The sequence below is a fragment of the Myxocyprinus asiaticus genome, chromosome 8 (assembly GCF_019703515.2).
Source record: "Myxocyprinus asiaticus isolate MX2 ecotype Aquarium Trade chromosome 8, UBuf_Myxa_2, whole genome shotgun sequence".
Classification (NCBI taxonomy): domain Eukaryota; kingdom Metazoa; phylum Chordata; class Actinopteri; order Cypriniformes; family Catostomidae; genus Myxocyprinus; species Myxocyprinus asiaticus.
Genome location: NC_059351.1, coordinates 26,327,501 through 26,353,539, shown reverse-complemented (window position 1 = coordinate 26,353,539; position 26,039 = coordinate 26,327,501). Strand labels below are relative to the sequence as shown.

General features: G+C 40.0%; 1 protein-coding gene across 1 annotated transcript in view; it reads left to right on the top strand.

Moving 5' to 3' along the window:
- The window catches only part of LOC127444967 (uncharacterized), a 213,160-nt gene that overhangs the window by 187,008 nt on the left and 113 nt on the right, over positions 1 to 26,039 (top strand). Inside the window, exon 2 of the mRNA XM_051704658.1 lies at positions 23,627 to 26,039. This exon is cut by the window's right edge and continues 113 nt beyond it. Coding sequence (XP_051560618.1) covers positions 23,627 to 24,146 — 520 coding nt within the window. The 3' untranslated portion in view covers positions 24,147 to 26,039. The remainder of the gene's footprint in view (positions 1 to 23,626) is intronic.

The following is a 26,039-nucleotide window of genomic DNA, read 5'->3' as shown; positions in this document are numbered from 1 at the left end:
TCTAAAAGAACAGAGTTTGCCAGAAAGTTACGGTATATTGCATAGAACCTGGATCTTTTGTGCATATTTGGACAGTAATGTTGTTTGTTTCCAACTTTTAAACTTGCAAAGATGGATCTCCACTCTTTGAGTAACAGACCCAAGTAAATTATTTTAAGCCAGTTTAGCCATTTGCCAAGCCTAGAGCCTAGAGTAGACACAGTATGCAGTCTTTGGCCTAGGTGTTTATACAGAAGGGGTAGTGTAGTTTGCACATGAACATTGCAGCCTTGAAGTGACATTTGTTTGTAGAGCCTGATTCCATCAAGTTATTTTCCATAATGCAAATCAATTGGCGTGCCAAAGGTGCTGTTCTTTGGTCATGACTATGCAAAGATGCAACAGTTGGGGCACATTTTGCATAGGATATGCAAAGAAGGCTGCGGTGATGATCGTTATCATTTTGGAGAGGTGGAAAAAATTAGAGCATACAATAACTGGTTGTAGTTTAAGATATTTCAACTAGATACTGTACTAGATGGAATTTAAAACTAGATTATACATTTTCTGAAGAAAATGTGAGTGGTGCATGACTTTGCAAAACTGGCTTCTGCATTGCTAGGGTGTTGTGGGTGACTGCCAAGGTGTTGCTAAGCGGTTGGTAGGATGCTCTGGGTGGTTGCTGCAGCTTTATTAGGTGTTTATCTGGTGTTTATCTTTTGAGCATATTGGCTGGAAAAAAAAAAAATAATAGTAATAAATAAACATCATAAAGTCATTATGAAGCTCTGAAACACCACTCCACCAAAGCTCTGAAATCACAATATGCTTTCATGTTTAGTTTAAAAAACAACGTTAAGTGGGTTGGTTTAACCGGTTAAGTCTAAACCATAAGTCTGATTGCTTAATGATTTGAGGCATCATTCGTGCCTGTAGCACAAATGCTGCGAGTAAAATAACGTCAATTTAGCAAAATGAAATTATGTTGTTCCTTACATGTATTGCAGCAGGTTCAAGTTGAAATGTTTTGCAGAACAGGTGAGTTTCTAAGGTTTTGAACCCGGAATATTCCTTTAACAAGTTTAGCTCAATCGACGGCATTTGTGGCATAATATTGTTTACCACAAATTTTGATTTTGATTGCCCCTCTTTTTTTTATTTATTTATTTATTTATTTTTTAAGAAAAGGAGTAATAACAGTGAGTCTCTTACAAAGGAAGTCAATATGGCCAGTCCGTAAATATAAAAATACTCACTGTTTCAAAATTATAGCCACAAGATGTAAACAATAAGCGTGTTAACATGATTTTAGTGTGATAAAATCACTTACTAACCTTTTCTGTGTAAAGTTATAGCCAATTTTACAACTTCGTTGCCATGACGATGTAATGTCAACAGACCCAAAAATCCTAAAATGACTGTAATAATTATGATTTAACAACTTAAAAGCTCAAATAATGCATGAGTTTTAACGGAAGAATTATTGTAAGTGCTTTTATAAAATTATAAGCTTCACATTTCTGCCTTTAAACCCTCAAAAAACTGGCCTCATTCACTTCTATTGTAAATGCGTCAATGGAACCTGGAATTTCTTTTTTTTTTTTTTTAAGAAAATGAGGGACCAGCTGAAATAATTTTTGTGTTAAGCAACATTATGCCACAAATGCTGTCGATTGAGCCTAACTTTTATTGAACTCAGAATATTCCTTTAATGCTCTATTGAGTATCCCGGTCCTATGTATCGCAAGTGTAATGCTCTATCAGTTGAGCTACCACAATGTGATCACACTTGAACAAGCTTGTAAATGTATTTGGTTATGTAACGCAAACGTTAAAATCAGGGGCATCATGCAACTATTTTGTTTGAGGGGGCAACAGTGTCAGCCACTACAACCCTAATCCAACATATAATCATTTAATTTAATTATTGAAGGTATCCTACCATACAAATACACTTTTGGAAGTTCAAATAAACCATTCAAAAATCTGAGGGGGCACATGCCCCCTCACTCTGAAGGGGCATGACGCCTCTGGTCAAAATGTATCGTTTTTCAAATCATGCACTGAAGTGAAAGCATTTAGATGTTGTAAGATCGCATTATGTGAGGAACAGGGTGAAAAGCAAGTGTTTGTGAACTGATAATCTGCCATTTTACTTGTGATTTGTTTGAAAGCGAAAAAAGTCGTTGTAACACAACACCTTAACGTTCATTTCACCAGGAAAGTGACTCGATGCGTACAATGAGCCGCGTAAACGTAAATTTAGCAATACTTTAGCTATAGTTACATTAAAGTCTTTTCAATGACAGACGATTTTCACACAACTTTTAACTTCATTAATGATGTCTTATAGAGAACAGACCAACATAGAGATATTGAATGTCTCACAAGTTTTTTAAATTTTTTATTTAAAATCTCCCTTATTCTTTCTGAGCATCCAGTGACTGCAGTTATCGAATTCAGTTAAATTAATCAAGAACATCTTAAGACCTTAACGTAAATGAGTAGTCTTATTATTTTTTGCAATCAAAGCAATCACCAGGACTGTTTTCTTTTCCGAATACAATTCCAAATATATATTTTCAATGTTCACTGTGCACACCTCCCACTTTCTTGCCAGTTGAACTCGTAAAATCGTCCCTCCGTGACGCTTTCTGCGACGATTTTCATGCGGAGGTCAGAGTGGAGCATTAAAACCCCTGATGCAAGTCATGTGGAAGCCACTGTAGGGTACTTAATATTAAGTATACACAATAGTGTTACTTGCATTTTCAAACACCACTAATTCGAAATACGCTCACAATGAACCAAACTATTGTGCATTTTTCAAAAGTCATTTGACCCCTTCTCTCGCCAGTATCTAGAGGCTTCTTCTATAATGCTGAAACAGAGCCATGGATAGCATGATCCAGAGTGGATTCATCCTCAAAAAAATCAAGGATAAAGAGAGCGAAAGAGCTTGCCTTCTGCCAATACCGGACACAAAGCTAGGATTGTTCGACCACTGCCTGTCTGTTGGCGCTAACAATGTACCATTCTGTACTGCGGCAGAACTTAATTTATTCCAACTCTTTGGCCTGACCAGTACACTCCCCTCCTTCTCATCCTCCCATCATGAATCCTCCCTCAACCTATCTGACCCATCCATGGTTCATTTCCCCACTCTTCAGCATCTAGAAAGGTCCCCCGATAGACTCTCCCCTGACTGAGGCCCCTGGCTCGATCCTTGGTGGACAGAACCTGGCTCTATTCCCTCTTGGTGCACCGCATCCATTCCCTCTTGAAAAAAAAGCAAGAGAAAACAACCATCAAGAGTGTGTATGTGAGTTTGCGGGGGGAGGGTGTTGCTCTGCAGCAGAGGAAACAGAGGCTGCTTTGTCAACGGCAACTGCAAAAGTGTTGGAAGCACTTTCAATCATTTACACCATACCCACCACTCCAATGCGTTAATGCAATCAACATCAAGTCTGTTGTGGGCATTTTGTCCTCCCTCACTGTTTCTCTTTTTTTTCCATCCTCTTTTTTTTTTGTATTTATTTTTTTTATTTTTTATAACTAACACTTCCCTCGAGTGAATAGGATGCTTGCTAGCATTCCAGGCATGCACTCCCCCCTGAATAGCTCCTCCTAATGCAAAAACACAAGGCAACAACAGGACTGTGGCTATTGAAATGGGAAAAGAAGCCAAAAGTGCCAGAGGATTTAAATAAGGGAGCTTGGCACTGCATGCTGACGTTGGTTCTTAATAAGTAACTTCCTAAGCATGGAAAGGTTTGAACGACTGCTGGGGGAGGGAAAACAGGAGGCCTCCATTTGCACAAGTCGCACTGTACCACAGGTCTGGGCTTATGACTTTCATATCAACTTCAGATGATTTAGATGATGAATTAGCCTTCGTGTCAAATGCCATCAATGTAATATATGGAGAAACAAACTCTGTGGTAGTAGTAGTAGTAATATTGATCTTTATTTAACCAGAATAAAAAACTCATTGAGATAAAAATCTCTTTTACAAGAGTGACCTGGCAAAGAAGGCAGCAAAACACAAAGAAACAATTAATAAATTTTTTGCGTGGGAAAAAAAAATCTGACTACCATGCTTTGCAGTTATTTATACATTTCCAAACTAATGGATATAGATTGTGATAAACATTTTGTTTTTAAAGTAAAGTTTTTTTTTTGTGCAAAAATTAATACATAAATGCTGCACCATAGTTCACGACAAAACACTGTGATTACTGCAGTTACTGTTACTACAATAAAACTTTGATTATAACTGTGACACTCTTTCATAAAATAACTAAAATAACCAACTAACAAAATAAATCACTGTAATATGAAGAAAGGTTTTTTTTTTTTATGTTTTGATCTTGGTGTATCCATTTTGCTAGTTATCTGACAACTTTGTTTTGCAGTTATTTATACATTTCAAAACAAATGAAGTTATATTGTGATGAAAGCCTATTTAAATATAAAGTTTTTGTGTGCAAAAAAAATGTATAAAAAAAATGCACCAAAATATCCATAGTTTCTGCCAGAACACCAGCGTTACTGTGGTTACTGTTACTAAAATAAAACTGTAATTAGTTGGTATTAGCCACATCTATCATAAAAAATAAATAAAAAAAAACACACTGTTATATGAATAAATGTCTTTTTTGTAGTTATCTGACAACTTTTCTTCGCAGTTATTTATATCTGTCTAAAATAATGAAGAAATATTGTGATGAACATCTCTTAAAATCAGTTATTTTGTGCAAAAGTACTGTAGATTACAAAAATGCACTATAATATCTATTGTTTCCGGCAAATGGAGATTTATTGTAAAGAACGCCTCTTTAAATCAAAAGTTCTTATGCAACCAAAACACCATCGTTATTCAATGAGTCTGCATACAGAAGGGAGGTTAAACAGCTGGCTGTCTGGTGCAGTCAAAACAACCTTGAGCTTAACACACTTAAAATGGTGGAGATGATTGTGGACTTTAGGAGGAACACCCCAACACTGACCCCCCTCACCATTCTAAACAGCACTGTGGCAGCAGTGGAGTCATTCAGGTTCCTGGGCACTACCATCTCACTGGACCTGAAGTGGGAGACCCACATAGACTCCATTGTGAAGGCCCAGCAGAGGTTGTACTTCCTTCGCCAGCTGAAGGAATTCAACCTGCCACAGGTGCTGCTGATACAGTTCTACTCAGCAGTCATTGAGTCTGTCCTCTGCACTTCAATAACTGTCTGGTTTGGTTCAGCTACGAAATCAGACATCAGAAGACTACAAAGGACAGTTCGGACTGCTGAGAGGATTATTGGTTACCCCCTGCCCCCCCCTTCAAGAACTATACACTTCCAGATTGAGGAAAAAGGCTGGAAATATCACTCTGGACCCCACTCACCCTGCCCACTACCTTTTTGAACTGTTGACTTCTGGCCAATGCTTCAGAGCTCTGAGCACCAGAACTGTCAGGCACAGGAACAGTTTTTTCCCTCAGTCTATCCATCTCATGAACAGTTAAATTGCCCCATTGAGCAATAACTATGTGCAATACACAGTTTATTCTTTCTTATATTTATCCAACACATCCAACCTCTTCTGCCATTTCATTCCTCTGAAGAAAACAAAAAAACATTTGCACTGTACATAACAGATTTGTATTTACACTGTACATAACAGATTGTATTAGATTTGCACTACCCATGTGTATGTGTGTATGTATGCATGTGTGTGTCTGTACGTATGTATATAATTATTTTGTATTTTTATTATTATCTATGTCTTGCTGCTGTTTTTGTATTGTTTTTGTATTGTTGTACACTGGAAGCTCCTGTCACCAAGACAAATTCCTTGTATGTGTAAGCATACTTAGCAATAAAGCTCATTCTGATTCTGATAATAATTACAAAACTGGATTTGAACATTTTCTTAAGAGGTTTACAACTTTTCGCCTTCCGCACTTCAAAATGGGATGTTTTGCCATATGAGATTGAGGTGGAGGGTAAAATCTAGGTTCAATAGTCGCTAAAATATGGGTTCAGTAGTTCGCAAGTTAATGTAATCCTGCACTGAGGATAGTGTTTTGCTCGCTGTCCTGGGCGAAGTGCTCGAGGCTCGAGACTTGACCCGAGCTCGAATACCCCTCCAGACTTAGATTAGTTATTGATGAAATAGAAAGGTGGAGATGGGGACGTGGTGACTGGATGTGGTGACTCTCTCTGCATTCAAATGGGAGAGACCTTGCTACAATTTGAACGGGAAAGCCCGTGCTGCGTTTGAACGGGAATACTGTAAAACATTTGACGGCCCACAGCCATGGCTCTCGCTGTATTCGAATGGGAGAGCATGTGCTGCATTTGAATGGGAGAGCCATACTGCATTTGAACAGAAGAGCCATACTGCATTTGAACAGAAGAGCCATACTGCATTTGAACGGAAGAGCCATACTGCGTTTGGACGGGAGAGCTGTACTACTTTTCAACAGCAGAGTCGTACTGCGTTTGAACGGGAGAGCCCACGGCCTACAGCAGTGGCTCCCGCTGTATTCGAACAGGAGAGCTTTTGCTGCATTCAAATGAAGAGATTAAAGTTGCTTTAAAATGAGAGCCCTTCCCCTTTTTGCGGTAAAAATGGGCTGAATCCTCGAGCGCGGGACTGCACTGTGTTCAATGGGAGAGCATACGATTAATATGAGAATGGTTTATGCTATATTTTACTGAGCTTGTTCAGTGCTGTGAGCAGCTGAATTGCAGGCGTAGGCCTAAACAGCATTCGTCGGTAGGACACTTTATTCTTGTGAAAATGCTATATGCTGCATTTTATAAGAACTCTGAAACCTTGAGCACAGGACCACGCAGCGTTTAGCTGGAAGAGCCTGTGTTTTTGTGTGAAAAGTTTACGCTACATATAAACGAGAACTCACTCTGCAATATGAATGGGCGGAGTAAAGCACGGCCTTCGGTGGGTGGGCATATAGTTGGCTATATTTGAATGAAATTGTTTGATGCAGAGATGCAGGTTTATGGTGAACTGTTTAGGGAAGACCTAAAACAGCCCGTTGTTGTCAGTCACTAGGTGGGTAATGATTCGTTTGGTATGAGTGGCATAATATGGGTTACGGAGCCATGGATGCTTAGACACATAGCCTTAAAAATGTGCTGCAGTTGCGCTGTTTTGCAGTGTAGTGGGAATTTTAGTCGCACGGCCCGGAAGACACCGCAGTTGTGGCACCTGAACAGCTCGTTAGTGGTGCTTAGGGATGTATTGAGCCAAATAGCAGGGGCGCTGCAGTTGCGGTGTTACCAAGCTTGAGCGCACTGCCAGAGGAGAGGGTTTGTGGTGAGGTTCCGGGGTGGTACTTGTGAGTTAGAGGAGAAAGGGACTTGCAGTTGCAAATCGAGGCTTGTTACGGCAGCAGTGAGGCATAGATGAAAGGGGATTTGGCGGAAGCATGGTAAAATGCTGAAGCTGCGGGTTGGTATTGGAGCCGTTAGTGAATGTGGCCAAAGGAATCCGAAGCAGTCGGAAATAGCTTGCACTGGTCCGCAGCTAATCGTTGCGGTTAGCCCGGGCTCAAGGTTGGGCAAGCATCTGCATTCTGCTGAGATGACGGCCTAGCCCAGCACTCTGATAGTAGGTGTACATAGTTGGAAACATTGGAAGCAGGGCTACCACTACTTACTGCTTCCTTAAGGGACAGCCGCTGGCGATTGGGGTAACAGACAGATAGTTGAGCCAGGATCATAAATGATCCCCTGTAAAATCACTTCTAGGAAGATGTTTAGAATTTCCATGTGATTAGGTGTTGCAAGACATCTGCGAACACGCATGTACAAATGCTTGTTGAGGGAGACATGGTAAACGTAGCATCTGCAGACGCCTTAAACTTAATTGTTTGCTGGATTAAATGTCTGGGACATACACTACCAGTCAAAAGTTTTGAAACACTTGACTGAAATGTTTCTCATGATCTTAAACATCTTTTGATCTGAAGGCATATGCTTAAATGTTTGAAATTAGTTTTGTAGACAAAAATATAATTGTGCCACCATATTAATTTATTTCATTATAAAACTAAAATAAAAAATAAAAACGTTTTTGAAATTTATGACTTGGACCAAATAATAAAGATAGCCAATAAGCCAATAAGTGCCCAACATAGATGGGAACTCCTTCGATACTGTTTAAAAAGCATCCCAGGGTGATAACTCAAGAAGTTGGTTGAGAACATGTACTCATTTAGAATGTCAAATGAGTACATGTCTGCAAATTCAAGGCAAAGGGTAACTACTTTGAAGATGCTAAAATATAACACAGTTTTGATTTATTTTGGATTTTGTTTAGACACAACATAATTCCTATAGTTTCATTTATGTTATTCCATAGTTTTGATGACTTTACTATTATTCTAAAATGTGAAGAAAAAAATTATAATAAAGAATGAGTGTTGTAGGGCTTTACTGGTTGTTTAGATCAGTGTTACTATCAGAAATAATTTATAATTATTTCTGTAGTTATTAATATTTAAATTAATTAATTGAATCTAACTCATTAAAACCTCATATGGGGCTCCAGTAAATGTAGTGCGCTACGTTTAGGAGCAAGTTTGGTTATTAGCAATAATTAATAATGATCAAAGATAATTATTAATTATTAAAATCAATAGAACATTGATGAGAATCAATGTTAGCTTTTCTAATCCTTTAAATCAACAATTATCAAAGATAATCGTTAATTGTTAACATCGATGAAACATTAATTAAAATTAACACTAGCTTATTGATCATTCAAATTCAACAATCATCAAAGATAATTATCAATTATCAAAAATCAATAGAATATTAATAAGGATTAACATTGACGGGGCACCACCCTGGAATCAGGGACTAATAACCAGATAGTATAACAGTCTCAATATGAGATTGTTTTCTTAGGAAAATCGACATCCGAAGAATATCGATTTTCGGGAAAAAAACAATGAATGAAGGCTTGAATCTGAGCACTGACATCCCATCAGCATGACACAGGCATATGCAAAACAAACCAAAACACTTCTCTTTGTAATATAAACAAAGTTTATTTATGCAGTAATATCAATTAATAATTAATACAATGCAGTCAATAAACTTCCGACTTACAACTACAAACTAAACAGTGATATGATTAGATATGGAAATAAAAATAATTCTATAACACATGAGGGTGTGTGTGTGTGTGAGAGCGAGTGTGTGTGTGTGTGTGTGTGTGTGGTTAGTACGAGAGAGAGAGAGAATTAAGTGATGGCCCTAAAGCCGATTTCACGATCGTGGGAGAGAAAGCAGCTGTTAGTTTATCACTCAGAGATGCGGTGGATGGCTTGTAAAAGTCCCGCATTCTTTGACTCTTTAATGGATAACTCAGTTTGCCGGTTTCACCCGCGATGGCAAAAATACACAACAGTCCAATTTGGTTGGACCACAATACAGCAAAACAAATTCGTGATAATTAATACCCTGAGTATTAATAATGAGCGGACATGGCGGTCCGTAAACTGTACAAGCAAAAACCTTGAAACACAAGAATAACACACTATAATATTCTATCTCTGCCCAGACGTAAATCTCTTACTTGAATCGCATGAGGATGCAGAATGTGTGTTCATCCATCCTTTAATTCCGACCCGGTTCCTTGAGGCTCGTGTGATAACAGGAGGCCGTTTCCTCGCTCTGTTGGCGGGCACGGCTGTTGATTCTCGGCGGGCTGGCGGAGAACTTCAGAAATGTCGACTTGATTGAAGATGGAAGAGAAATCTTTAATCTCTTCACTTCTGCAGGCAAACGGATGAAGATGCGAATTGCTCGGCAGTCTCCTTCGGATCCATTAGAGTGTTTGGTTGAACACAGAGTAATCTCAACTCGTCCAGCGAGATGGAGATTGTATGGCCACAGTTTCAAGTCGGACGTTACTTCCTTGTGCCACGAGGTTGCAGCTGAGAGCAGCGATGAGCTGCGTCTACACACTGCAAACAAAGTTGCTGGAAGCAAATCTCGGAAGCATTTCAGAGGTATTTCTACTCCTGATGATGTCATGGTTTGAGGGACGTTCTGTTGTGTGCCTCATCCAATAGGGGTTGAGAGTACGATCCTTTAGTGAGCAAGGCTTCATGGGATTTGTAGTCTGTTTTGGACTCCCTTTGTTTGATTTTGGCGCGATTTATGACTTGGTGTGTGGGGGCCTGAGTTAGGTTTTACGACTTGTGTTAGGCCTGCCTTTGTCTTCTATCTGAATACATGAGGCCCAACAGTGTTTCAAAACTTTTGACCGGTAGTGTATGTGAAGCAGTGTCAGGATACATGCTTGCATGTGCGTGCATACAATGACATTTAAAGTTGTGGTTTGTCATGAAATTAGAAGGCACCTGAAACTAAGTACCAAGATGAATACCGTATTCTGATATTTTTTTAACTTAAGCATATGGTTTGGAGCTTTGTAGATTTTTTTCCAACATAATGCAAGTAATACCATTAACTCTGTATTATTGGCACAGGGTGAATTGTCTCATTTTGACGAGGATGTACAAAATCATTTGGAGTTTGTGCCTGAGAATTGGATTTAATAGATACTATATGGACACCGTTTGCAGTAGTGTGGTGAATAAAATGACTTATTTATATTGATAACCTGTAAATTCTACAAAAAAAAAATGAAATATTGTGTGAAATATTGTAAGGCGAATCAACCCGCTGCTTTAAACTTGGGTGGAGCGCAAGATTATGACAGATTGTTGAATACTTTAAAAGTCATGCAGCAATAAGGTTCTATGGTCGAATTTGTTAAGAGTTTGTAATCCAATGATTAAGGGCAAAAGTAGAGGAGACAAGTCTGTAAAATTAAAATGATGGGTTGATTTTATCTGCATGAAATGTTTGTCCTGGGTGGGAGGAAAGAAAGTCATGTGTAGTCCAGAGATGAGTAGAAGTTTGTAGATGCACTTGCTTCATGCTTATCAGAGCTGCGAGGCGAGCTTGAATGCTGCGAGGAGGCAAGACATGTTTGCGGAATTATTCATGAATGAGTTGTGACACGGAGCACGACCGAATTCGGCTTGTGTCTGTTCGGATGGAAGCTGTATATAGCTGTAGTGAGCTGTAGCATTGTCAGAACGGATGCTGCTGCAGCAGTGAGCTCACGCTAAAATGTCTGTGCTGATTTGGAAAGATGTTTTTAATTAGAGTAGTGGTCATTTGAAAGGAAGTTCACTTGTTGCATGATTGCCCCTGTGTTCCAAATGGAATAAATCACACTCCAAAGGGCACTTTGAAGGGAGAACAATCATGATAGTCATGTTGGAAGATGACTTCGAATGGAATTACTGAGTGGAACATGCCTTAAATGAGCCTTAAATGACGTAATCAGGCTGACAGGAATCACCTGTGTGGGAGAACTGGATTGGAATGCTGGGGAGCATTGGAATAATGATTGAATTAAATAAATAGCTTCAATTAAAAGCTGAAATAGAGCTCAAGTGGCATAAGGCCAGAGCAGCACCCGTTCGCGGAGGCAAGCTCGCGTGACAGACCGCTTCGGGTGGAAAGTTTAGATAAGAGACCATATGAACAGTCGTAGGGAGCTGTTTCACATGTATACAGCGCCGAAGCGGCCATTGCAGAAGCAGCTGCACGCTATGATCTGCTTCTGTGATTAGAGATTAGAAAGAAAGACAGAGTAAAAATAGCATTTAAAGTGGTAGCGGTCAATGCTGCAAAAACATATGAGCTGCTGCTGCAGCTTCTGTTGAATAACAAGATTATTTAGACAGAAGAGCTGTTATGATGAGGGTGAATGCTTTGCAGCGAAATAGCTTTGAATGAGTCTCTCACCTGGGTCTGTTCATGGGCAAATGGGTGGGGCCAAATGCCAGAAGGCTTGATGCCACGTAGAGGTAAGCAGCTGTTTGTACATGCTTGCTCTGGCAGTGTGATTGGTCAGATTAAATGAACTTGCTCCTCCCAAACTTTGTTAATGAAACTCCATTACAATAGCCATCCCATACTGGACATATTTTGGCAAATACGGGACAGTTGGCAAAATAAACCACAATGCAAGGGTGTTTGGGGTTGTTGCCAGGGTGTTGCTATACAGTTGCTAACATGTTCTGAGTGGTTGTTAGTGCATTGCTATGCAGTTGCTAAGCTGTTCTGGGTGGTTGCCGGGTGGTTGCTTACTGGCCAAAGTCAAAAGAGCCCACCCCCAAGTCTCTATGATATTCTGGTCTCTTGATATGGCTCAGGTCCTTCTTTCAATGTAAGTGTATTGGATTTTTTTCACCCATTTTATCATCCATCACATGAAAAGTATGTCATACATCTGATCGATTAGGAACGATAAAGCACACCTGTCCTAAACAAGCCGTACAATTTGAGGTATCATTCGTTTTACAAGCACAAATGATGCAAGTTGCATAATATATATATATATATATATATATATATATATATATATATATATATATATATATATTGTCTTATTGTGTATTCTATATATACTTTTTTTCTATAAAATTTTTATTTTATTAAATTTTTCTTTATTTTTTTAATAATTTTTTATTATTATCTCTGTCTTGTTGCTGTATTGTATTGTTGTGCACTGGAAGCTCCTGGCACCAAGACAAATTCCTTTTATATGTAAGCATTCCTGAAAATAAAGCTGATTCTGATTATAATTCTAAAGCAATATAAGCGCTGTGCTGTGAATCACCTCCCTGTGAAAATGGTCATAGCTTTCTATGCAGTCAACTTGACATTTCTCTGCGATGGGAGCCAACGCAAAGCCCAACCATCTTTACAAGACAAAAGCCATTCAGAATCATTTAGAAACTGGATCAGAGCAAACCTTTTCTCTCCTCTTCATTCCCCACACTTTTTGGACGTTCCGAAACGGTTGCCCTAAAACAGGGACACCAGATGCCAGAACAAACCAGCCGCTTTGTTTGCACAATGCCATGGATTGTTAGTGCCCATTGCTTGAGAGGAGGAGGAAAGGAGGGGGACACAGGGTGGCAGAGACGGGACTCTGCCAAGTGGTCGGGCTGCCAATAACGCTGATAATTAGTAGATCTAGTGCACTGTATAGCTCAAACCCCATCAGTACAGACCACTGGTGGAATTTAAGGCCGTCTTATATAAATGTCCACAATAACACAGTTTTTGAATGTCAAATTAGGGAAAGTACAAGCCCTACATGAAATGTCTTGGAACGTTCAGTTAATAGAAGGTACAGTGTAGAGGAATCACTTACAAAAAATATCATGTAATTCAATTCAGGCAAACTCCGCAGGGGTGTTCAGTGGGGTTGTTCCGACAGACGTTTCTGTTCGGGAAGCCCTGTTTTTGATTCAGGAAATCCATTCTTTCTTAGAAAAAGGGGCAATAGAGGAGATTACCCCTTCTCAGAGAGAGTGTGGCTTTTACAGCCGTTAATTTCTGGTCCCGAAAAAAGACGGCGGCTTGCGTCCCATTCTGGATTTGAGATGTTTAAATGACAAACTAATGAAATGTCAATTCGGAATGTTGACAGAAGCAAATAATGTCACAAGTGCAGCCGGGGGACTGTTTTATGACAATAGATTTGAAGAACGCTTGTTTCCATATTCAGATTGCACGAAGCACAGGTGCTTTCTCGGATTCACTTTTGGGGGCAAAGCGTATCAAAATTATACACAGGTTGGGGTGCTGTATACGAGGGTTGTCCAGCCTACAGGGTTTGGACGGGCCAGCGACAATATTGGCACATAAACTGTCTGGAGATGTTCACAGTGCTGCTGGCGTTAAAGTTTTTCCTCCTGGAGATTCAAGGCAGTCATGTCCTTATCCAGTCATACAACAGGACGGTGGTGTCCTACATCAATCGCCAGTGAGGAGTGCGTTCTCTTGCCATGCTGAGGCTGGTATGTCGCATTCTTCTCTGGGCAGGGGACAATGTGCTGTCTCTATGAGCCGTGCATGTTCTGGTCTGGTTGAATTTGGGGGTGGATCTCCTGTCCAGACAGGGCTTGATACCCGGTGAGTGGACATTACATCCTCAGATTATGGAACATATCTGGAGAGGGTTCAGCAGAGCAGAAGTGGATCTGATTGCTTCAAGTGAGATGTCACACTGTCCCCTCTGGTTTGCCTCTCGCCCCCGGCACCACTGGGCATCGATGCGTTGGCGCATCAGTGGCCGACAACGCGTCTTTAGGAATTTCCACTGATCAGTCTGATGCACGCAGTTCTGCAGAGAGTTCGAGAGGATCGGGTTCAGCTTCTGTTAGTGGCGCCATTTTGGTCATCTCAATTATTGTTTTCAACTCTGGTCTCTCTCCTGGAGAAAGTGCCTGGGGAGATTTCAGTCAGAACAGACATGTTGTCTCAGGCTTGGGGCAGCATTTGGCACCCCTGGCCAGACTTGTGGAAGTTATAGGTATGGCCCCTCAACGGGGTGCACTTTTGAATGATGGGTTAACCCCGCTGTGGTTGATACCATTCTGAATGCTAGAGGTTCATCAACTAGGAAGCTATATACATTCAAGTGACGAATTTTTGCTTCTCGGTGTACAGCGCGAGGTGAAGATCCAGTTCAATGCCCTGTCGGTACAGTGCTGGATTTTTTGGCAAGAGCATTTTGGGGCCGGGGTTGCCCCGGCAACGCTTAAAGTCTATGTTGCCGCTATAGCAGCTGAGCATGTGCTTATCAATGGAGTCTCTGTCTGTAGACATTCTCTTGTCCCTCATTTTATGCGTGGGGTACGCAGGTTTAGACCATTTGTCCCATCCGTGTTCCTTTATGGGATTTATCTGTTGTTTAAGAGGTGCTCTTGGGTGCTCCGTTTGAGCCCTTGGCAACAGACACTGATAAGTTTCTGACTCTTAAAATGGCCCTGCTGATGGCATTGGCGTCATTTAAAAGGGTTGGTGATTTGCATGCCCTGTCAATTAATCCCTTATGTATGGATTTGCACCAGGGCCTTCAAGGGTTCAAGGGTATTTGCCCAAGGTCGTTTCAACATAATTTCGCTCGTAGACTTAATTTTCAGGCTTTCTATCCTCCCCCATTTGAGTTGGAGGAGCATGAAAGATTGCATATGCTTTGCCAAATTCGGACGCTGCGAGTTTATGTTGACCGTACTAGCCAGTGGCGTAAGTCAGAGCAGTTGTTTATGTGCTTTGGTGGCCGCAACAGGGGTGTGTCATGTCCAAGGAAAGACTGTCTCATTGGCTAGTTGATGCAATTTCAAGTGCTTACGAAGCACACAGTTTACCTTCGCCTTCGGGTATTCGAGCTCATTCTACGAGGAGCATGGCATCCTCATGGGCTTTGGCTAGAGGTGCGTCCTTGGAGGACATTTGTATGGTGGCAGGATGGTCCTCTTTGCATACAGGAGTTTTGTGGTCCTTGCCACAGTCGCCTTCAGCTTGCTCACAGGGTTTCTAAATACAATTATTATTTAATTATGTAATTTCTATACACATTTTACAATCATATTTAATCAAACTACACAATGATCACTGTAAGACATTATAGATATTACAGTTAATTTTTTTTTTTTTGTTAATGCATGATTTCTTGTAAAGCTGCTTTGAAACGATGTGTGTTGTGAAAAGTGCTATACAAATAAAAATGACTTGACATTTGCTAGATTTTATAATCTGGATGAGGGTTTGACTCCTGCTTCCCAGGTTCTCTCTGTTGGAACAGGAATAAACTCATAATTCCCTCTGATTTATTCTGATGCTTTAGCTTGCTTGTGTGCCGCTGTATGCTTGGCACAAGGGTATAGAGAGTTGGCAGCTACTGTTTGCATGGCATGAATGTATATTGTACCCAATGCGATTACGCAGCTCAAGTTCCTTCCAAGGGAACATCTCGGTTACCTGAAGCATAATCCTAGTTCCCTGAGTGGGAACGAGACGTTGCGTAAGCTGGCCATACTCTCTAGTAGCTGCATAGGCTCGTGCCTTCATGCAGAAAATCTGACTCAATGGCGCAAAGGGAGCACTTTTATGGAGCCCATGACGTAGCTCCCTAGGGGCGTCGCTTAAGCGTCATCAGCCAATAAATTGGCGTGATTGTATAAGGGCTTTAGACCACGTGACACTCAGGGTGTGTCCCAATGCGATTACGCAGTGTCTCGTTCCCACTCAGGGAACTAGGGTTACACTTCGCGTGACCGAGATGTTTTCTTGTATTATGGCATTAGTTTTACCATGAATTTCGTAGTTAATATAAGGTTTCTGTAGTAAAACCATGGTAAATTTATTTATTTGGTTTTCCTGCATTATTTACTTAGTTAATATCATGGTTAATAAATTGTCAAGTTATTAATAAATATTAATAATCAAACCATGGTAAACTTTGTGGTTACTGTGCTTTTACTAGAAAATTCCATAGTTGAACTGGTAACTGTAGTAAAACCGTGGTTAGTTTTCGTCAGGGATGGATAAAGCTATTGCGTGGAAACGCAAAACTTATTGCAAGGGAATCCAACACTATTTCAAGGGAATTCAAAACGTCTCCAGTTACGCATGTAACTTCAGTTCCCTGATATGAAGGGAGTGAGACATTGCATAAGCTTGTCGCACTACTGACTGAGAGCTTTGAGGTGCGAGCGATGCGCTCCTTGTCCCTCAGTCAAAAAATTCTGAAGAAATGGTGATTTCGTTCCCGCTAATATAGGCCAACTACGCACCTTAAAGGTCAAGGCTTAAACACCATTGGCTAAAATGTAATTGCCGTTATTGTACAAGGGCTTCAACTAGATCGTTGAGAAGGAGTTCCCATAAGCTTCTGATGCAATATCTCGTTCCCTTCATCTCAGGGAACCGATGTTATATGTGTAACCAGAGATGTTTTCCTGTATTACTTTAGTTTTACCAAAAATATCATGATTAAAAAAATGGTAACTTAAGTCTAACCATGGTAAATGTTGTGGTTAGTTTGATTTTACCTCACCATAGTTGAACTGGTTACTGTGGGTATTGTGTGGGAACGCAACACTATTTTCAGGAAATGCAAAACTATTGCTTTCCCTCACAATTATTTTGGGCTTCCTTGCAAATGCTTTATCCATCCCTTATGAAAATTAATCATGATTTTTCTACAGTAACTATAGTTGAACTGTGGTAAAAAAGTGGTCTAAAAGTCTAGTGTTGGAACACAAAAGTATTTCAGAAAATAAATCCCTCTCTGTCCTCTAAGGGGCTCTATTCATTTGACTCGTCCAGTAAGCAAAAACCTTGCAAAGTCCAAAAACACCCTAGCAACAGCATGGCAACCACACACAACACTCTTGCATCATGAGGGTTAGTTTTGCATGGGCAAGCACCGCTTACATTTTCTCTATAAAATGTACCAATATAGACTCTTCTGACTTCTAACACCATACAGTAACAAGTGGAACATGAAGACTTGAAACCTCTCACAAAGTGTAATGCTTCCACCCTGCGTAGAAAAACCACATCGAGGTTGGACTGCAAATCGACAGTCCAATAATGCACCTTATTAATTTAAAGGGATAGTTCACCCAAAAATGAAAAATGTGCCACAATATACTCACCCTTTATTGTTCCAAAACCATATGACTTTTCTTTCTTCTGTGGAACACAAAAGGAAAGCCTCAAACATCTGTGTTCCAAGTCATTCGAGTTTTTAAACAACGTGAAGTGAGTAAATAACAATAGAATTTTCATTTTTAGGTGAACTGTTCCTTTAAGTTTCACAAAGAGCCAATAACAGCTCAGGCTGCACTAGTGATGGAAAGATCGGATCTTTTTACTGACTTGGATCTTTGAGTCTCATTCAGCAAAATGAACAAATATTTATTCAAGTAATTTCATTAATTTGTCACGTGACAGATGCATAGGCTCTACAGGAAACAGAATTGATTAGTTCTCCTCCCGAATCGGTCTTCGGGTACAATTCTTTCATTCATTTGTCATTTGAGAGCCGCGTGGGCTCTGTACAGGAAATAGAATTGATTAGTTCACCTCCCGAGTTGGTCTTCGGATCTTCATTCATTTGTCACTTGACCACTATTAGGCTCAGCACTCGTTCACGAGTGACAATTACTGGTCTTTTTTCATTATTTTGTTTTCTTTATTGGGTGGGGGGGGGGTAGAGCTTTAAACACATGGTCTCCACCCAAGTTTGAATGGGTTTGGATTGTAAATAAAAAAAAAAAAATGAAAATGTTGTTCTTAAAGTTTAATAGTATTCATACATTCATTTGCTTATGGCAGTGCTAAACAGACAGGACCACATAACACAGCAATTCAAATATGTAAATATACAATAATGTACCCATATGATCTTCTCTCTTCTGTGGAACGCAAAAAGACATTATTTATTATTATGCTTTTTTTTTGTTTTGTTTAAAAAAAAGCACCATGAAAGTGACAAAAGTAGTCCATACAACTCATGCGCTACACTTTTATGAAGTCATACGATTGCTTTTTGTGAAATGTAAATTATTATTCTGTGAAAATATTCTAATCTCATTCACGTTCACGCACATTGAAACATGGTGAATCAATACGTGTTGCAAAAAGTTCAACAATCACAAAACACGCAATAACAAATATTGTTTGGTGTCAAACATGGCATGACGCATCTTGACGTAGTCCATACAACCTGTTCACTATATTCCAGATCTTCTAAAACCATAAAATTGTCCAATGATTGCCATACAAATGACGTTATTTACTAACAATCTTCCCCTGTGGCCAAGCACTAAAATTTCATTCACTTTCGTTTACTTTAAAATATGGTGCATCAAGATTTCATCAGTTACAAAACACACCAGAACCAACGATATTCCATGTTGACTTCAAACCTGTCATGTTGCATCTCGATGCGTTATATTTGGAATACTTTTACTCACAATATTTCAAATGTACTCAAATGCAATAGAGATTTGATAGCTACGGCGGATAGATTTTCAGTGACGTTTAAAATTTTGGGCACTCCCTTACAAAAATATGAAAGTTCTGGCAAAACTTGCCGCAAATTTGCCACACATTATTTTAACATGCAAATGAGCTTTGCAGCAAACTCTTCATTGTTGCCAGAGGTTCACCACTACCAGTGAAGAATGTCACATTTGCAGCCAGTTTGACAGAAGAAGACTTGATATACAGCACAAAAGTCATATTGACGACTCCTATTATAATTTTTATTGTTCATTTTTTTATTTTACGTTTGAAATGCGACAGCAGTAAAGACATTCTGCAAAATTACACCTTGTGTGTTCCACAGAAGAAAGGAAAAAATATTTGTTTGGAATGGCATGAAGGTGAGTATTTGCATTAATGGTACCTTTAAAATTAAGCCTCAAAGTGCTCTATATCTGCATTGAGCCAGACTGTTATTGTAATCTCCATTTAACATACACAGTAGTCTGTTTTTTCTGGAAGCAATCCAGCAGTAACACGAGAGTTCATAAAATGTTCAACAACACCAGAAACAGAGAGAGAATCACTCCTGGAACAGCTCTTCATTCTTTGTCTTGCTACCCCTGTAACTAAAGAAATATTTATCTTGGGAGAAGTCATAAAGTACCGGTGTCCGTGGGAGGTTTCTCTCTCTCTCTCTCTCTGTCTCCAAATCTCTGACTCTCTCTCTTTGTCTCTCACTCTTTTCCTCCTCTTTAATTTTCTGTTAAGTCTTCATTCATCCCCTTCACATCCCAGACAGGGGACAACCCAAGGCTGCTTGTGATCTGATTGTGATCTGATTCTTTCCCCTATAGCCTTTTTCAGATGGGGGGAAGTAGGACTGGGACACACACTCCAAAGCAAGCAGGCTCAGGGATTCCAGGCACATTATTTACAAAAGCCGTCCTCCCTTTCCGCTCGCCGAATGGCATGTCGTCTCCTCCTCGGGCCTCAGGCAGGCCGCTTTCTAAGGAGTCCTTTCTTCTGGGTCATAGTGTCCAGGTAACCACAGGATGTTGTTGAGAGGTTTTCCAGCCCAAGCACATGGGGCTGTCTCACCACAGGAACTTCCTATTTTGGCTGCAGCCAGGCCGTTTGCAGTGGCCGCATCGTGGAACTCCATGTGTGTCAGTTGATCTGTTCCAAAACCTAGTGAGCTGCCTATGGAGTCGGAAACTTAAAGGGACAGTTTACCCAAATAATAAAATTCTGTCATCATTTGATTAGTCATTTACTTGCATGTACAGCCTTCCATGTATTCCTATAATAATGCATTATTACATGAAACTGAAAAAATAAATCCAAGATGCCAGACGAAGTGAGAGAAATGTTGATTTTAAATATACTGCTAACACTGAACAGTCAGGTTGTATTTATTAATATTAGTTAACACAATAGATAACATGAACTGACAATGAACAATACTTTTACAGTATTTATTAATCTTGGTTACTTTTAATTTCTACATATACTCATACATTTCCCTAACAACAAATCTAGAGTTCTAGCAAACCTGCTGCAATTTCCCACAAATTTCCCACTCATTATTTTCACATGCAAATGAGCCTGCTATTCACTGCAAATGTTTGCAGCTCTTCACCGGTAGTGGTGAACCTGCAGCAAACCTTTGGCAACAATGAAGAGTTTGCCTCATTTGCATGTGAGAATAATGTGTGCCAAATTTGCTGCAAGTTTGCCAGAACTCTCGATTTTTGTAAGGGTTTTTACATTCAGAGTAGTTTACGCTAACATTAATGTATCATGAAATAACATGAACATTGCACTATATTATTTGTTTTATAAATTATTATTAACCAAGATAAATCATTGTTCATTGTTCGTTCATGTTAGGCCTACCTAATGCATTAGCTAATGTTAACAAGTAGAACCTTTTTTTAAAGTGTCACCAATGTACTTATTTTTCCAACAATGCTAAGTTTCGATAAAAATAGTGCAATCTAATAAAAATAAAATAAAAAAAAAAACATCTATTTTACTCAATATTTGTGTGTACTATATGTTTCTAGGCTTTTTAGCATATTGAGCCCATTTCAGAAAGGTGCCCTATTTACGATTGTTCACTTAGCAATATGCTAATGTCGATCTCTGCTGGAATCAATTGTCAGCCTCTGTTAGGACACTGTCTAGAAAAGCAGTTGCTTATGTAGGCAGTAGACAGCCTACTACTGTATGTTCAAGAACAGTGTCAAGGTGTCAGTGAGGATAAACATTGAATATTTACCGCTTGTTGACTGAATTAGCTACACATACATAAATCAGAGAGAGAGTTATGTTACAATAGGTAAACTAACGTTGACAGGCACCATTTGTTGGGGAAACTTAAGAACTAGGCTACATTTACTTCCTTAATTTAAGTTTAATAATTTGACCGAAACGAGGTATCTTAGAAGGCAGCATAATGTTGGAAAAACCTTTGTATTAGGAGTGTGCGTATGATACCTTAAACTGCTTCATCTGTAGGCAGCTCACTAGGTTTTGGAACAGACCCAATGTCTTATTATTGCAGTCCATTTTTGTACCTATATTTGCGCATCAAACATTACCTACACTACCTTCCATATTAATCAAACTGGAATGCCTATTGAAAGGAATTCTGTTTGGATTGGCCTCACTCCAGAGATGTCCATGTATCCGTTCTGATGTGGAGATGACATTGTAAGCTGGGGGCTTATTTCTTAACAACTGCTCTTAATTGCAGTTTCTCACTACTTAGATCATGCAACCATGCATTTCAAACTAAGCATGTTTATTCTGTAAGAAATTACTTTATTTTTTTTATTTAATTGAAACCAAGTCACAAAATATGATCCTGACTGGTCACAAAGAGCTCTTTGTCATGCGAAACCTTGCACCTGTGCTAATTTAGCAGACGATACCTTTGGCAAGGGAAGGTCTTTTTTTTCCCTCCTCAGGAGCTGGAGAAATCCAAGGCATACTGGATATCTTTAATAATATTTACAAGTTTTCTTTTTCAGGGACAACACATAGGAAATACTCTACACTGACATTTCAATGTGCATGTCATGACTGTTAGGGCAAGGTTTAGGGGGCTCGTCCAGGTTTTTTTGGTTAAAGCTCTGACTGTGGTAATGACACTGAGTGTGGAATGTTAACCAGGAAAGTCAGTCTTCCTCACCTCACTTGCCATTCGTGGCCCCAGTGGTGGGTTTGGACCTGCCTCTGGTAACTTGACACTCAAGCCCCTGGCCCCTTCATAGTTGTGTGTCAGACTTGAGAGATCCTTTTCCTCTGGTTGGAGGCACGAGTGCTGTTCTGACATAGCTTTGCCTGCAAGTCTGTGAGGCTGTCAAGGTGAGCCTGGAGGGGCTAATGATATAAGGTACCTGGGGTCATATTTATCACCTCTGAATGTAAATTATTATTAGTGGTGTTTGCTAAGGGAAGAATTACTGTTATTATTGCTTATTCTTAGGGTTAGGTATTTGAATGAACCCTTTAACCTAAGCATTAAGCTTCAGTGTGTAACTTGACAGGAATGATCCTTCAAATTGAGTGGCTTGCAAGCGATCATCATACAATTTTCACCTGTTGGACAATAAAACAGACAAATTAAAATCTCAGAGAATTACATGGTGGAGGGACCCGAGCTATATCTAGTGACGAGAATATTGACGAGAAACTTTTCGGGCTTAGCTGGTTTACCACCAAACACGCAGAATTCAAAACCATAAAAAACATTCATAACATTCATTTTAAGGGGAGCCATACTTCCACGGATTAGGTGCGACCTCGCTCGGTCCAAAGACAAGTTGCTCAATGTGGAAATCTGCTTGAGATTAAGTCCAAAAATAAATCAACAGAAAAATGTTTTCATGAGTGCAGATGTTGTGACCAGGTTTCCCCACAGACCATCTTGGCAGGATGGCTTGGACCTCCCTGGTGCCTGAGGACCCAGAGAGGCAGCTCCGAATCCTCTTGGAAATTGAAATCACTTTTGTGCTGTGTATGACTTGACCGAACACAACAGAATGCAGGGATCTCGAGATGTATTTTTCCATGTATCAAACTACATTTAACTTGACACAGCATCCTAAAAACACAGCGCTTATGACTAGAGAGACGCTGACAACCAGTAGAACATTTACATTTAATCATTTGGCAGATGCTAAAATGCGACTCAACCAAAGTGAGATGCTCCAAAAGCATCCATCTGATGATTACATTGACTAACAATTAAAAATTGTGCAGATTGAAGTAGGCCAATAATAGGGTTATATACAAATATGTAAATAAAACAAACAATATTTCGACTTTTAAGATAATTTAAGCTAATTTAAGCTAATTTTTATATTGTAGAAATGCGTATCTGCTCCTACAATGTATATTATGTATGCTACTGTGTATAGTTTAATTATGTGAAGTATAATATTTACATATATACAATATATATATACACTATATTGCCAAAAGTATTCGCTCATCTGCCTTTAGACGCATATGAACTTAAGTGACATCCCATTCTTAATCCATAGGGTTTAATATGACGTCGGCCCACCCTTTGCAGCTATAACAGCTTCAACTCTTCTTGGAAGGCTTTCCACAAGGTTTAGGAGTGTGTTTATGGGAATTTTTGACCATTCTTCCAGAAGCGCATTTGTGAGGTCAGACAATGATGTTGGACGAGAAGGCCTGGCTCACAGTCTTCGCTCTAATTCATCCCAAAGGTGCTCTATCGGGTTGAGGTCAGGACTCTGTGCAGGCCAGTCAAGTTCTTCCACACCAAACTCACTCATCCATGTCTTTATGGACCTTGCTTTGTGCACTGGTGCACAGTCATGTTGGAACAGGAAGGGGCCATCCCCAAACTGTTCCCACAAAGTTGGGAGCATGGAATTGTCCAAAATCTCTTGGTATGATGAAGCATTCAGAGTTCCTTTCACTGGAACTAAGGGGCCAAGCCCAGCTCCTGAAAAACAACCCCACACCATAATCCCCCCTCCACCAAACTTCACAGTTGGCACAATGCAGTCAGACAAGTACCGTTATCCTGGCAACCACCAAACCCAGACTCGTCCATCAGATTGCCAGATGGAGAAGCGTGATTTGTTACTCCAGAGAATGCGTCTCCACTACTCTAGAGTCCAGTGGCGGCGTGCTTTACACCACTGCATCCGACGCTTTGCATTGCACTTGGTGATGTATGGCTTGGATGCAGCTGCTCGGCCATGGAAACCCATTCCATGAAGCTCTCTACGCCCTGTTCTTGAGCTAATCTGAAGGCCACATGAACTTTGGAGGTCTGTAGCGATTGACTCTGCAGAAAGTTGGCGACCTCTGCGCACTATGCGCCTCAGCATCCGCTGACCATTTTACGTGGCCTACCACTTCGTGGCTGAGTTGCTGTCATTCCCAATCACTTCCACTTTGTTATAATACCACTGACAGTTGACTGTGGAATATTTAGTAGCGAGGAAATTTCACGACTGGACTTGTTGCACAGGTGGCATCCTATCACAGTACCATGCTGGAATTCACTGAGCTCCTGAGAGCGGCCCATTCTTTCACAAATGTTTGTAGAAGCAGTCTGCATGCCTAGGTGCTTCATTTTATACACCTGTGGCCATGGAAGTGATTGGAACACCTGAATTCAATTATTTGGATGGGTGAGCGAATACTTTTGGCAATATAGTGTATATATATATACAGTTGTGCTCAAAAGTTTGCATACCCTGGCAGAAATTGTGAAATTTTGGCATTGATTTTGAAAATATGACTGATCGTGCAAAGAAACTTTTTTTTTTAAAGTCTTTTATTTAAGGATAGTGATCATATGAAGCCATTTATTATCACATAGTTGTTTGGCTCCTTTTTAAATCATAATGATAATAGAAATCATCCAAATGGCCCTGATCAAAAGTTTACATACCCTTGAATGTTTGGCCTTGTTACAGACACACAAGGTGACACACACAGGTTTAAATGGCAATTAAAGGTTAATTTCCCACACCTGTGGCTCTTTAAATTGCAGTTAGTGTCTGTGCATAAATAGTCAATGAGTTTGTTAGCTCTCACGTGGATGCACTGAGCAGACTAGATACTGAGCCATGAGGAGCAGAAAAGAACTGTCAAAAGACCTGTGTAACAAGGTAATTGAACTTCATAAAGATGGAAAAGGATATAAAAAGATATCCAAAGCCTTGAAAATGCCAGTCAGTACTGTTCAATCACTTATTAAGAAGTGGAAAATTCTGGGATCTCTTGATACCAAACCAAGGTCAGGTAAACCAAGAAAGATTTCAGCCACAACTGCCAGAAGAATTGTTTGGGATACAAAGAAAAACCCACAGGTAACCTCAGGAGAAATACAGGCTCTTCTGGAAAAAGACGGTGTGGTTGTTTCAAGGAGCACAATACGATGATACTTGAACAAAAATGAGCTGCCAGAAAGAAGCCTTTACTGTGCCAATGCCACAAAAAAGCCCAGTTATAATATGCCCAACAACACCTTGACACGCCTCACAGCTTCTGGCACACTGTAATTGGGAGTGACGAGACCAAAATAGAGCTTTATGGTCACAACCATAAGCGCTACGTTTGGAGAGGGGTCAACAAGGCCTATAGTGAAAAGAATACCATCCCCACTGTGAAGCATGTTGGTGGCTCACTGATGTTTTGGAGGTGTGTGAGCTCTAAAGGTACGGGGAATCTTGTGAAAATTGATGGCAAGATGAATGCAGCATGTTATCGGAAAATACTGGCAGACAATTTGCATTCTTCTGCATGAAAGCTGCACATGGGACGCTCTTGGACTTTCCAGCATGACAATGACCCTAAGCACAAGGCCATGTTGACCCTCCAGTGGTTACAGCAGAAAAAGGTGAAGGTTCTGGAGTGGCCATCACAGTCTCCTGACCTTAATATCATCAAGCTACTCTGGGGAGATCTCAAATGTGCGGTTCATGCAAGGCGACCAAAGACTTTGCATGACCTGGAGGCATTTTGCCAAGACGAATGGGCAACTATACCACCTGCAAGAATTTGGGGCCTCATAGACAACTATTACAAAAGACTGCACACTGTCATTGATGCTAAAGGGGGCAATACACAGTATTAAGAACTAAGGGTATGCAGACTTTT